The sequence below is a fragment of the Phacochoerus africanus genome, chromosome 11 (genome assembly GCF_016906955.1).
Source record: "Phacochoerus africanus isolate WHEZ1 chromosome 11, ROS_Pafr_v1, whole genome shotgun sequence".
Classification (NCBI taxonomy): domain Eukaryota; kingdom Metazoa; phylum Chordata; class Mammalia; order Artiodactyla; family Suidae; genus Phacochoerus; species Phacochoerus africanus.
The window spans coordinates 24623385-24638711 of record NC_062554.1 but is presented as its reverse complement, the minus strand read 5'-3'; the positions used below and the strand labels follow the sequence as shown (position 1 = coordinate 24638711).

General features: G+C 41.3%; 1 protein-coding gene across 2 annotated transcripts in view; it reads right to left on the bottom strand.

Moving 5' to 3' along the window:
• The window catches only part of FAT3 (FAT atypical cadherin 3), a 556180-nt gene extending 545156 nt beyond the window's left edge, over positions 1–11024 (bottom strand). For both annotated transcript variants that reach the window (XM_047753634.1, XM_047753635.1), the window contains exon 1: positions 7736–11024. In XM_047753634.1, the coding sequence (XP_047609590.1) occupies positions 7736–11024 (3289 nt within the window). The remainder of the gene's footprint in view (positions 1–7735) is intronic.
• Between the last annotated feature and the right edge of the window lie 4303 nt (positions 11025–15327).

The window sequence follows — 15327 nt, the reverse complement described above, 5'->3', positions numbered from 1 at the left end:
AACTAGGTCGTTGAAAGCATTTAACAAGCAGACTATTACGGGTGTAGGAAGAGTTTAGGGACGTTTAAAAAGATGATGCAGGGAGTTCCCATCCTGGCTCAGTGATAACGAACCTGCCTAGGATCCACAAGGATGCAGGTTCGATCCCTGGCCTTGCTCAGTAGGTTAAGAATCCGGCATTGCTCTGAGCTATGGTATAGGTCATAGACGCTCAGATCCCACATTGCTGTGGATGTGGTGTAGGCTAGCAGCTACAGCTCAGATTCAGCCCCTAGCCTGGGAACCTCCATAGGCCAAGGGCATGGCCCTAAAAAAAAAAAAAAAAAAAAAAAAAAAAATCCAGTGTTGCAGTGAGCTGCGGTATAGGTCACAGATATAGCTCTGATCTTAAATTGCTGTGGCTGTGCTGTAGGCCAGCAGATGCAGTTCCAATTTGACCCTAGCCATTTGACCCTTAGCCTGGGAACTTCCATATGCCACAGATGCAGCCCTAAAAAGCTTTAAAAAAAAAAAAGATGATGCAGTTTTTCAGGGTTGGTAATAGCAGGGAGCTGTTCCTACCATCAACAGAGGGATGCAGCCAGCCCACAGCAACCAGTGTAGAAAGGTCAAAGGGATAACACCCAGACTCGATTCTCTTTCACCCTCTCTACATTCCCACTGGCAGAATCTACAGATGTCAGGGGACAAAGAGGTCCACTGGCCAAGGAGCACAGGGACCTGGACACGAAGCAGAAAGAAGAGCAGAAATCAGATCTGGAGAAGCTGGTGGGAGTGAGCCAGCACCAAGGCTGAACACAGTTATAAAGCTATATTGTTTGACTGTTAAAATAGTTTGTTCACAAAATATAATTAGTTTTATAGTGCCTAATGAGTTTGAGAGACCGCTTTGGCGTGTCCTTTTTTTTTTTTTTTTGTCTTTCTTAGGGCCACACCCATGACACATGGAAGTTCCCAGGCTAGGGGTTGAATTGGAGCTGTAGCTGCCAGTCTACACCACAGCCACAGTAACACGGGATCTGAGCTGCATCTGAGACCTACGACACGACTCATGGCAATGCTGGATCGTTAACCTACTGAGCAAGGCCAGGTATCAAACCTGCATCCTCATGGATGCTAGTCAGGTTCTTAACCCGCTGAGCCACAACAGGAACTACCTATATGTCTATTTGAATCCAAGTACATATCAGGTCTCCTGAGCCTCTGCTGGTTCTATCAGAACATATGGACTAAAGAGAGCATTCTATATTCACATAAATTGCAGAAATACTGCTTGGAGCCTCATTTAAAGCAAGGTAAATACAAATGCCTATGCATTGTGCATGCAAGCTCTTTCTCTTAAAAGACTAGATGTCATGAAATGATGCTCAGTATCACTAATTATTAGAGAAATGCAACTCAAAACTACAATGAATTATCACCTCACATCAGTCAGAATGGCCATCATAAAAAAAGTCTATAAACAATAAATGCTGGAGAAACTGTGAAGAAAAAGGGAACCCCCCTACTCTATTGGTGGGAATGTAAATTGGTGCAACCACTATAGAGAACAATATGAAGGTTCCTTAAAAAACTAAATATAGAACTACCATATGATCCATCAATCCCATTCCTAGGCGTATAATCAGAGAAAACCCTAATTCAAAAAGATACATGCACCCCAATGTTCCATAGAAGCACTGTTTACAATAGCCAAGACATGGAAGCAACCTAAATGTCTATCAACAGATGAATAGATAAAGAAGATGGGAGATCCATATATGTGTGTGTGTGTGTGTGTGTGTGCGTGCATATACACGTATATATGATGGAATATTACTCAGCCATAAAAAGAGTGAAATAATGACATTTGCAACAAAATGGATGGACCTAGAAATTACCATACTAAGCAAGCAACGTCAGAGAAATACAAATATATAAGATCACTAATAGATGAACTCTAATAAAAATTATACAAAAGGTCTTTCAAAACAGAAAAAGACTCAAAAATTTCAAAATCAAACTTACGGTTAACAGAGGGGAAACACTGCTGGGAGGGATAAATTAGGAAGCTGGGATTAACATATACACACTACGATATACAAATAGATAACTAACAAGGACCTGCTGTAAAGCACAGGGAACTCTACTCAATATTCTGTAATAACCTGTATGGGAAAAAAACATGGAGATATCTATCTATCTATCTATCTATCTATCTTTATCGATTGATCTACAACTGATGCACTTTGCTGTACATCTAAATTAAAACAACATTATAACTCAACTACACTCCAGTACAAGTTTTAAAAATAATAAATACATTTTAAAAGACTAGATGTGTAGAGACAGAAAACAACTGTTCTTATTTCATGGCCTGAATAAAGGAGATCACGTGAATAAAGCATTTTGCACAGACCTTGGCACACAGACAGTACCAGGGAAATGTGAACCACTGCTACCATCGCCCTGGCATCATGGCCTGCAGCAGCATTCTGACAGCTCAGACATGGGGAAATGTCCCACCACAGAAGGCCCAGTCTGACACCTGCTGCTCTCTGTGTCACCACTGCCTGGCCCAGTGCCTTCCACAAAGGCAGTGACCAGTTAACATTAGATTACAAAGACAATAGTGAGAGCTGTCCTATGCTATATCAGCCTCTGTTATTATTCAGTAAATTATCCATTACTTTTCCTCCCTCTCCTCCCTCCCTCTGTAAGAGGATTCCTCTCTGCCCCACATCAATAATGAACTTGATCCCAAGACCTTCTTTGGCCAATGGAATGTGAGCCAGTTTTGAGCAGAGGCTTTCAGAGGCACAGCAACCTTCCATCCGCCCTCTCACACTCCTGACCTAACTTTGAAAATATGACATCGCAAAGAGTGAGTACTCTCTTCAGCCTGGGTCCTGGAGGGGGAAAGGCATGTAGAACGGATCATAATTCAATCTATAGCCTGCAACAGCTTCAACTGTTGACGTAGGAGAAAGAAAAAGAAAAGTGTGCTTTGATAAGCCACTGAAGTTTGGTGAATGCTTGTTAGGCAGCAGTGATACAGAAAAATCTGATGAATACACATGCTTAGTAAGGTTAATGTGGCACATGGGAGTGAAAAGAAGGGGACTAACATGAGATTTGGAGTCCAGAGCACTAGAGAGCCAATTCCCGGATCTGACAACTCCCAGATGCCTGGCCCTGAACCATAAGTTGCTGAGTTACAGTGAGGACTAGGAAGTATAAAGTGCTTAGCACACAATGGGCACTTGATAAATCGAGTATGCTTGATAATATAATTAGTAATAATGGATGGTAAAATATCTTCCTAATTATCCATGATTAATGTGCTGAACTGGAAACACTATATCCAGATTAAATATGTCTTTAACTCCAGGTAAAGCAAACAGCAAAGCCATTGCTCAAGTGTGCTGCTTACAAAAGAAACGAATAGAAAACCACAATTTAAAACATACAATGGGCTCTTTCTAAATCTTCTGAAACTTCTGAATAGTCAAGAATATGAATTCCTGTTATGTCAAAGAATAAGAATGCATTCTTTGTGGAGGAAAACAAAGATTAAAATGCATCTTCCAGACGGGTCATTTAAATTGTGATCAACTCCATGGTAGCTGGGGGGCCCCCAGTTAATCCATTTACTGTGCCAATGTTATTAAACATTTATTAAGTACTCGTGCATGGTAAAGCATTTCAACGGTATGGTTTTGTTCACTGAGCTCCAAAAAAGTCAAGATCATAAAACTACTAAATGGATCAACTAATCCCAGCATATGCTCTTTCACAAAACAGAAGCATTGCAATAACTGAAGCACAGAAATAGATTTTTGATCCATCGGGAAGGCATTCAGGAAATTATCACCACTAATGAATAATAGAAGATTTATTTGGATTGTAAAACCTGACTAGAAAAGAAATTTATCTAATATGTGACTTCTATTCCCTGCCTTTCAAAAGAATAAGGAAAAAGGACCTTACAGAAAAGATAAAGTCTGGTTAACACATTCTAAGGAGCCCAGGTAAATTCCGTGAACCATACACAGAAGGCCTACTTGTAGTGCTTAAATGAAGATTCCTGGGCTCCCACTCCAGGTCAACTGAATCAGAATCTTTGGGAATCAGGCCTGGGGATCTACGCTGCTAACAAGCTCTCTAGCTGATTCCTGAGCATGCATAAGTTTGAGATCCATTAAACAATGCAAATCATTACTTTACTTTCAGTGGCTGACTTAAAGGTTCTTAAAAGACAAAAAAACCAAACAAGTTTAGGCTGTTTTATGCCAAGGGGTGAAATGAAACAACAGAGTTTGGACTTAAGACCCAGTAACAGCTGCAGGGCTAAACAGCCATTCATTCTGCCAGCAGCTCAAGCCTTGATCTTTAGCACTTGGAGGCAAAGAGCTGATTGATTGTTCAACAGTAGTGCAGACCCAGCAGCACCATGGTGATGGCTTCTCTTATTAGGCAGACATGTGCCAAAAGTCTAACCTCAACCCTAGCTCCCTTCTGGTTCGAGTCCAGGCAATCATTCCTCATCAGCTTCTTGGGTTTGGATGTTAAAATCTACAAGAAGTGAGCGGGAAGGAAAGTTGTTAAGAATATTACCATATGGAATTTCAATCTTCAAACAAATTTCAACATCAAATCCAAACCTTTTTTTCCATAATACAGAGGAAAAAAACATAGTTTTACTTTCTAAAAGATGCAAATAAAATGAAATAAAAAGGGGGGAAAGAAATAGTCACTATAGTTTCAAAAATAAACAATGCTCTAGGAAAGTAAATCAGAAACATGTTATGAATGCAAAGAAAAGAGTTCTGAGATAGAATTGAGGAGAGATGGTTCTGGATCCATTGGCAGCTGCTAATGGGTATGTGACTTAACAAAATGCACTTAACTACCCTTTAACCCAGAGGAGTTAATGTCCTAACAGAAGAGATTTTTAAGTCACAAAGCGATGTCAAAAGGAAAGTGTCATTATTGTCATCCATGGTAAAATTTCTTTTATACAATCCAGCATATAAGGGAACAAATGCAAAATGGTGAGTCATTTTCTCAACAGAAGGAAAACAGATGAAACTCTTAGATTGAAAACACTGATTCTAAAAGACACAAGCACCTCAATGGTCATAGCAGCACTGTTTACAATAGCCTAGGCAAGGAAGCAACCTAAGTGTCCATAGACAGATGAATGGATAAAGACAATGTGGTGTACACACACACACACACACACACACACACACACAAGCACACAAAGGAGCCATAAAAAAGAATGAAATAATCCCATCTGCAGCAACATGGTTGGACTAGAGGTTGTCATGCTCAGTGAAATAAGTCAGACAAAGATAAATATCACATTATATCAGTTATACATGGAATCTAAAAAAAAAAAAAGGACAAATCAACTTATGAAACAGAAGCAGATTCACAAACATAGAAAACAAACATGGTTGCCAAAGGAGACGGGGCTGGGACAAATTAATAAGAGTTTGGGATTAACACATACTCACTACTACATATAAAATATGGAAACAACAAGGACTTCCTGGATAGTACAGGGAACTATATTGACTATCTTGTGCTAACCTATAATGGAAAATTATCTGAAAAATAATATACATATAATGTGTATATTTATAACTGAATCACTTTGGTGTACATCTGAGACTAACACAACATTGCAAATCAACTATACTTCAAAAATAACATAGTTATAAAAAAATTATAAAGCAGCTATATCATCAGATGACTACAGACACGTTTTCTGAAAAACACACCCAAGATGAGAAGAAAATAAATAGCACAATACAAACAGGGAAAATCTAGGCCCCTTCTACCAAATTGCTCCTGCTCATCCCTGTATCAGGTACACCAAGATGAAATGTGCTAATAAAAACAACTCACCGTGACTTGATGTAGTCATCTAGGTTGCGAGGGGCTGACAGATTCAGCCTGACACCTTTCTGTTGACCTACCTACTCAAGTCAACCTGAGCGAGCCCCACAGGTAAGCTTCCCTCACTAGAGAGCCACAGGAACAACGGGATCGCCAGGAAAAAGGAAGGTGATTAATAACCAGTTCCACAAGTCAATGAGCCCAGGGTTGTAAGGACTTTGAAACTCCTTTAACACTTTATTGCTTGATTTCGGATCAACGACAAGTTTGCATATAGGTAGGAACATGCAAATAAGCCCATACTTGTCTTTAGATGGGCAAGGGCATGGTATGCTGCAGTTACTCAAGAGTTAAATCTGAAACAAGGCTCCAAGTTACGCATCTCCCCTGAACATCAGTTCATAAGTTGATAATTATTAGTTGTCATGGGGTGGTTGGAAGAATAAGATCCAACTATGAAGCCCTTCGCAGAGTGTATGGCCTATTGCAAGGACTCAATGCAAGCATTATTATCAACGGTACAGTATGAGCACACAATAGACACTCACTAAAGGTTAATGCTTTTCCTTTCTCACTTTGTACTTCAAAGGTAAAAATATATTCTAATCAAATGACAACTCATATATAATAAGACAGAGCATATGGCTAAATCGGAATCCAGTTTTCTTGACGTTTACCTTCTCCTTCACATGGCTGTGGACAACGATTTTACTATGTACACTGCCCATGAATAGAGCTTATATATACAAAAAACTACCATTTCAATTTGCGATGGTGCATACAGTGTTGTAGCTCTGATCCAATATTTAACATAATTTCTCAAATCCTTTTTCTACTATTATTGATGTGCCACTTGTATCCCTCTGATGACACTTTCCACTACCAGTTTTTAATCACCATCATCCATACTGAGAACAAAACTTCCTGTGAGGGTTGTAGAAAATGATTGACTGGGTACAAAGGTGCCCCCAAAACTTTAAAGTGCTAAAAGTACCACTCACACAGGAATAGAGAGGACACAGCCCCTATCTTGCAAGATCTACAGTCTAAAGAAGACGAGCAAAAGACACTCTGCTACTCAAGGAACACACACACATGCCTGTGTCCAGGCAGGTGTACATCTGAAGACGAACAATGACAAGAACAAGAACAGAACTAAAATCTGTATCTGTATCTATGATGGAGTACAAGTAAACAGATAGAGGACACCAAACATATTGGGGCAATTTTTTTCCCCATGTAAAAGGTAAATCCTTGCAGATAAAAACCTTAAAATCATTTTTTATACATAAAATCCACACCTTGCCCCTTCTACTCTATCAAGAAAGATGCCTCCATATGTTAATGGGACCAAGGCAGTAAAAATGCCTGTCATTCAAGGGCCAGATGTGCTCATGAAACACGAGAGACCAAGCAGCTAATGCAACATCACTTCAGCGAAGCCTTACTGTAAAGGGAAAGACCACCGCTGTATAAGATTCATTTGAAAATCCATTTCACACTTCTCGTTTCGAGCCAATTCAAATGCAATTTACTTTATCAGGGCCCTTAATTTAGTGAGGGTCAGGAGTGCACGCAACAGAGGTGACAATTATTCACATTTATCAAAAGATAATCTGGTGACAGCAGTGCTGAACAAGAAAAACAAAAACCAGGGACTCCCAGTGAAAACCCCGGCTATACCTGTATAAACAGGTTTCCTTACAAATCAACGCCTTTGCATCTGCTCTGCACCAAAGGCAACCTCCTCTGTCATTCCATTTGGGTCCAAGAAGAGCCCTTCCCCTTTGAAACAAGGACGATCCACGAGAAGTGAAACAACCCGTCTGGCACGGAATATGAAACTTACCACTCTCATCATCTATGTTGAACCTGCCGAGACCGCTCCCATCCCTGATGGAGTACTGGATCTCTCCATCCCTCCCGGAGTCCTCGTCATGGGCAGTCACCTGCAGCACGCTGGTTCCAATCCGTGAGTTTTCTTTTACAGATCCAACCACAGCAAAGTCTGGGAAATAGGGAGTATGGAGGTTTTCGTTGACATCCACCACTTCCACCTCCACAAAGGAAACGGATGACAGAGAGACAGGCCGCCCTTTGTCCTTGGCCCGAACTGTGAGGTTATAGAACTGCTGCTTTTCATAGTCAAGCTCTTTGCTCAAGCGGATGGCGCCACTGGCTTTATCTATTTCAAATCTCCCGTTATAATCATTGACCAAAGAATAGCGTACTTGGCCCCCAAGCCCAAGATCTGGATCGTGGGTCTCCAGCCAAGCAATGACAGTGCCAACGGGGAGATCTTCCAGAACCTTCACGCTATAGCTACTGGGAATGAAAGCTGGGGAGCAGTCATTGACGTCATCCAAGAAAACCTCCAGGGTGACCACTGAAAACAGCTGCTGGCCACTTTCTGCCTTGTCTCTGGCTTCTATTTTTAAAGAGTAGTTTGCTTTGGATTCCCGATCCAATTGGTCAGCTACATAAACGATTCCAGTGGAGCTGTTGATGGCAAACTGCTGGGTGTCTGTCAAGACAGAGTAGGTCACTTCACCATTAGAACCCAGGTCTTTGTCTCTGGCTTCCACTTGAATGATCTCAGTACCAATACTTGAACTTTCAAGAATGGTAACTGAGTAACTGCCTTGAAGAAAAACGGGGCTATTGTCATTCGCATCCTCCACGTTGATGGTGAGCAACCTCCATGAGGACCTCTGAGGATTCCCTAAGTCATAGATGGTGATATTAAGGAGATAGAGGTCTCTGTGCTCCCGATCCATGGGCATAAGGACTTTCAGCTGCCCGGTCTCCATATCGATATTAAAACAACTATCCGTATTCCCATCAGATATTGTAAATAGCACCTTCCCATTGAAGCCAGAGTCAGCATCATAGGCTTTAATCTTCAGGATGTTAGCACCAACTGGCAGATCCTCCTTCACAGCCACATCAGAAGGAAAGGACTTGTCAAAATGTGGTCCTTGCCTATTAACTGAGTAAAAGTCAAGAAATCCATCTTCCAGATTCAGCTTCCCATTTGCTTTTGCCTTTATGAGCAGTTTCTCCGCCAGTTTCTGAGCCACACGTGTTTCTCGGCAACTGAAGCTCTTTGAAGACACCTTCCCATGCAGGACTGAAATGTTAATGGACATCGGGTCTGCAAAATGCTCCCCGTCGGTGGCTGTAATCCTGAGGGCAAAATTTCCATTTTTAATGCCAGAGTTCATCAGCGACTTTTTAAGCTGCAAGACGCCAGAGTCCGGGTTTAAATAAAAGAAACCAAGTTCATTGCCAGAGATGATTTTGTACTTTACAAGTTCAAGTTCATCGATATCGATGGCGGAGACAGCTGTGATATGACCCCCAACGGGAAAGTCATATGAAATCACTCCCTGGCAACCCACTTTTTCAAAGAGAGGACTGTTGTCATTGACATTCCCTATTCGAATAGTGACATTGACCTCGCTTTCATGGCGGTATGGCGAACCCCAGTCAGAGGCTCGGACGATGAACCTGTACGTTTCTGGAGAAGATTCAAAATCCAGCTCTTCAGTTGTGCTAATAACACCGGTAAACTGGTTAATGGCGAATGGCAACAAATTCAGGCTGGCAATACTGTAGGTGATGTACCCATTCTCTCCTTTATCTTTATCAGACGCTGAAACGGTCAGAACGCTTGTTCCCACTGGAACACTTTCATTCACAAAAGCATCATACAGGGGCTGCTGAAATTCTGGTGTGTGGTCGTTCGCATCTTCTATGCCAATGGTGACTTGTGCTTTTAAATCTCCTTCCTTATTTGTCACCCCCAATTTATAAACCTCCTTCTTAATGGTCTTCAGTGGCTGTGCTGTGACAATCAGACCTGACCGAGGATTAATTTTGAAGTACTGTGCATCCGCGCCAGGGGACAATTTGTATTCCACGTCTAGAGGTTCAGGACTTAATTTTACTATAGCAACCACGACACCAGGAGGAGAAAATTCACTAATGCTGACCTCGTATGTTTCTTTTTCAAATTTAACTGGGACGAAGTCTCTCTTGGGGTTGGCAATGTGGACTACCTTGGCGGCTGAAAATTTCTGCGGGGACCCCTTGTCTTTGGCTTGAAGAGTGAGATTGTAGCCATAGGGAAAGCTCTCCCAGTCCACCTGCTTTTTCTCCTTAATCCTGTACTCATTCATCCACTTTCCTTCCTTAGCCAGGAAGAACTGATCTAAAGGATCCCCCGCCACAATGGAAACAGACTCAATCTCTCCATTGGCCCCCTCATCGAGGTCATCAACTGTCACCACTGCATACACGGGTTCTGTGTCCAGGGAAAAGGGAATGTGAGTGACCACATGGAGGGTGGGGGCGTGCTCGTTTATACGTTCAACGTGAACATAAAGCTTGGCCGTGCTGCTCACGCCATTGTTTCCATAAAGCTTCATCCCTCGGTCCACAGCCAAAATCTCCAGATCATACCTATTCTTTTCATCGTAATTTAATCGTCCACTTAAAGAGATGACACCACTCGTGGGGTGAACTGAAAAGAGATCCACTTTGTTTTTAAAGTAGTAGTAGAACTCTCCGTTGGAACCGATATCAGCATCTGTTGCCGTCACCTGGGCGACGCTAGTCCTTAAAGGTGTGCTTTCTGCGATGGTAACAGAGTAGGTGGTGGGTGAAAATAAGGGTCTCAGATCATTCATATCTAAAACCTGTATATTCACTTTGGTCCATGCTTCCAAATCCTCTCCTCTGACAGAACCCTTTACTATCAATAAATAATTGTCCTGAATTTCCCTATTCAATATGGCAGAATTGCCACCTTTAGTTCTTATCCTGAGAAAACAGAAATCTGCAATGATGACTTCTTCGGCTTTGAAAAAGCCTTCCTCGTCTCCGGACACGATTCTGTATTTAATTTCCCAGGACAGATCTATCAAGGTGATGCCCATTCTACTCTGGCTGTTGACGTAGGTCCTTGCTGCCGAGTTCTCATACACGGTAGCATTATAAATGGAATGCGTGAAGTGGAAACCGAGGGGTCCAGACCCCGGCAGCCCCTGGGAGACAGTGGCCAACAGCTTGAGAAGCAGGAGGATGAGGCAAGAGGGAGGCCGTGTACCCACACAGTATCCCATAGTTATATCCATCACATCATACTTCCATCCTGGAGAGGAAAAAAGAAAAGAGGTTAACCCAGAGGAATGTGGGAGCAGGAACAAGAAATAACTGTTACGAAACAGTGCTTTTTAAAAAATGTATCATAAAATCATTTTACTAAAACATCAATGCAAGGAAAAGACTAGAACCTTCCCCACTGCTATATCACAAGGAATTCAAAATCACTATGATTTAAACTGATCTTGTTCAATTTTTTTTTTGTCTTTTTTTTGTTGTTGTTGTTGTTGTTGTTGCTATTTCTTGGGCCGCTCCTGCGGCATATGGAGGTTCCCAGGCTAGGGGTCGAATCGGAGCTGTAGCCACCGGCCTACGCCAGAGCCACAGCAACGCTGGATCCGAGCCGCGTCTGCGACCTACACCACAGCTCATGGCGGCAACGCCAGATCGTTAACCCACTGAGCAAGGGCAGGGACCGACCCTGCAACCTCATGGTTCCTAGTCGGATTCGTTAACCACTGCGCCACGACGGGAACTCCTTGTTCAATTTTTTAATGACTCTTTTACACCGCTGATGGGATTGTTCCTTGGTAGAGGATTTCTTGCCTCCTGAAGGTCAACTTAGAAATATGTACTGGAAACCTTAAAAAGAGCATTTACCTCTAACATTAAATTAACTTTTGGCAATTAGCCTAGGGAAATAATTAGACAAGTGTACACTGACAGTACGGTATAAAATACAAAAAATTGAGAATATATTAATTGGCCATCAATAGAGAAGTGATTAATGTGTGACACAGTTCATAGAATGAAATACAATGCAGCCATTACAAATAATGATAAAAAGATGTGTATTTTCAGATACAGTAAGATACAATGCTGAGTGAAAAAAATCATAAAACTGTACATGTGAGATGATTCTATTGTTACTTAAACATTTATATATATATTATACATATAATATATATAACGGCAGTTTTACATTTAAAATGAATTAACCGTCTTGTGGGCTTGGGAGGTATCTTTGCATTTTCTAGTATTTCTTCAGTTAGCATTGTTTATCAATGGTTTTGTAATTACTTTTACATTCATGATCTTTAAAGAAATGTATTATAGGTGTTACTATCTTCTGCTGGGTTGAATTTTAAGTTGATCAAGATTTATGCATAATGTAATACCATGAGGATGAATAAAACATTATATAACAAAGAATCCAATCCAAAAAATGGGCAGAATATCTAAATAGACTGTATTTTTGTTGTTGTTTGTTTGTTTTCCTTTTTTAGGGCCACACCTGTGGCATACAGAAGTTCCCAGACTAGGGGTCGAATCAGAGCTACAGCTGCCGGCCTACACCACAGCCACAACAACACAGGATCTGAGCCGCATCCATGACCTACACCGCAGCTCACAGCAACACTGGATCCTTAACCCAATGAGTGAGGCCAGGGATCAAAACCATATCCTCATGGATCCTAGTCGGGTTCATTAACTGCTGAGCCACGAAGGGAACTCCTAAACAGACATTTCCCTGAAGAATATATACAGATGTCAAACCAGCACATGAAAAATGCTCAACATTGCAAATTACTAGAGGAATGCAAATCAAGCCCACAATGACGTATCACTTACTCTGGTTAGAAATAGCTATCACCAAAAGGTCTACAAATAATAAACGCTAAAGAGAGTGTGGAGAAAAGGGAACCCTCCTACACTGTAGCTGGGAATGTAAATTGGTACAACCACCATGGAAAACAATACGGATGTTTCTCAAAAAAAGGCATATATCCAGAAACGACGAAAGCTCTTAATTTGAAAATACACACGCCACCCCAGTGTTCACTGCAGCACTGTTCATAACAGCCAAGAGAGGGAAGCAACCTAAATATCCATCGACAGATCAATGACTAAAGAAAATGTGGTGTGTATAATCAGTATGTATGTATAAAATGTGGTGTGTATAAAATGTGGTGTGTATAATCAGTATGTATCACTGATGGAAAAGCATAAAACCCACCCACCTTCTCTATTTAGTTATCTCCATTCTGGTTTGAAACTAGCTCCAATCACTGGCTGCAAGTTGAAAAATCCCCTATAGAAGTTTCGCATCTTCAAATATTACACGTTGTTTTTGCACTCTATAAAGATATCCAAGGTTGGCAAGGCACACGCACCCTTTTGTAGATGAGAACATCAAACCTCATTTTCCGAGCAGCAGAGTCTGGAATAGAACCCAGGTTCTAGCCACACTTTACATGACTTTCTCATTCTTTCCCCCGACTCTGCCATCCAGGAAATTCTCATAAATGAAATTCTGGACCTGCATTTGCTTGGTTCCAACCGAGGATGAAATATGCCTCACTCCTGTCATCTGCTGAAATACCTAGGAAACACTGAGTAGGTGGGTAGGAAAAGTCAGGTTTAATAGAGGGATTTCATAAGGAGAATAGAAAATAAGAAACAAAATAGACAATAAAAAGCAGAAGAATGGGATAACTTTTTATAAAAGAAGCTATTTTCGCCTGCAGTTCCTCTGGCCGCCTGTCCTTAGGAAATTCCCCCATGTGCTAAAGGCTGTGCAAAGCAGTAGCTTGGATGCAGAAGGTTCAAATACTGGACCCAGGAGAGTGAACCCCAGTGGACCAGTGCAACTGGGGGTGCCTCTCCCTGGAGCACACTCAGCTGAAAGACGGAAATGACAGAGGCCTCTGTAGATCACAGCAGAAGTTTTTAATAAGAACCCCCATGACTCAGTAGACACTTTATCTCACCATCTGAGCATGCTCCAAAGTAGAAAAGGTGTTTTTAGGTTCAGTGTGAACACAGTAGAATGGGACAAGGTTTTTGTACAAGAATATGCACCCTTGTAAGGCAGGAGACAGGTTACTCCCAGCATTTCCAGGGAAATACAAATTCAGTTTCTACTTCACTTCCCACTCACTATACTATGCCTGGGGTACTGCCTGTGGTTTTACCAATACTTTGCCCCAGCAGTTTGGACAGTCAGTCAATGGAGAAGAAAACCACTCCAATGGTAAATTCAGTTCAATTAAAATTTTCTTAGTCTCTTCCCTCCATCCTCACCCTAAGCCTGGAAACCCATGGGATGAGCTGGATGAGCCCTATTCTATGGCCAGCATCCAATCCAGCAGGTAGGTACCATGAACCACATACCATGAAGGAGGCATACAGTACCAGTTTGCTGAAAAGAATAGTAAGGTTCAGAAGTAAACAGAGGCCCAGAGGCTTTGAACATGCTCAGTTTCCAATTTCCCAAAATAAGCACATCTGCCTTCAGGAAACAGAGTCAAAAAACTGTACAGATTCAAAGGAACTATAAAGATCATCTGTTTCCCTTAGGTCTTCTGCCCATTTTTCAATTAGGTTGGTTTTTTTTTTTGTCGTTGTTGAATTGTATGAGTTGTTTATATATTTTGCAGATTAGGCCCCTGTGGGTTGCATTATTTGCAAAGATTTTCTCCCATTCTGTGAGCTGTCTTTTCATCCTGTTAATGGTTTCCTTTGCTGTGCAAAAGCTTTTGAGTTTAATTAGGTCCTCTTGGTTGATTTTTTATTGTCATTATTCTAGGATGTGGTATACACAATGGAATACTACTGAGCAGAAAAAAAGAACAATGTCATTTGGGGCAATATGGATGCAAACTAGAAATTCTCACACTAAGGGAAGTAAGTCAGAAAGAGAAAGGCAAACACCATATGATATCGCTTATATGTGGAATCTAAAATATGGCACAGATGAACATATCTACAAAACAGAAACTCAGAAAACTAAGTATAGAACTACCATATGACCCAGCAATCCCACTCTTGGGCATATATCTGAACAAAACTTTCCTTGAAAAAGATACATGCACCGTATGTTCATTGCAGCACTATTTGCAGTAACCAGGATATGAAAACAACCTAAATGTCCATCAATAGATGAATGGATTAAGAAGATGTGGTATACATACACAATGGGATACTACTCAGCCATAAAAAGAAACAAAATAATGCCATTTGCAGCAATATGGATGGAACTAGAGACTCTCATACTAAGTGAAGTCAGTCAGAAAGAGGAAGACAAATACCACATTATATCACTTATATCTAGAATCTAATAGATGGCACAAATAATCCCTTCCATAGAAAAGAAATGCATAGACTTGGAGAACAGATTTGTGGTTGCCAAGGCAGAGGGGGAGGGAGTGGGATGGACTGGGAATCTGGGGTTAATAGATGCAAACTATTGCCTTTGGAATGGATAAGCAATGAGATCCTGCTGTATAGCACTGGGAACTATATCTAGTCACTTACGATGGAACATGACAGGGG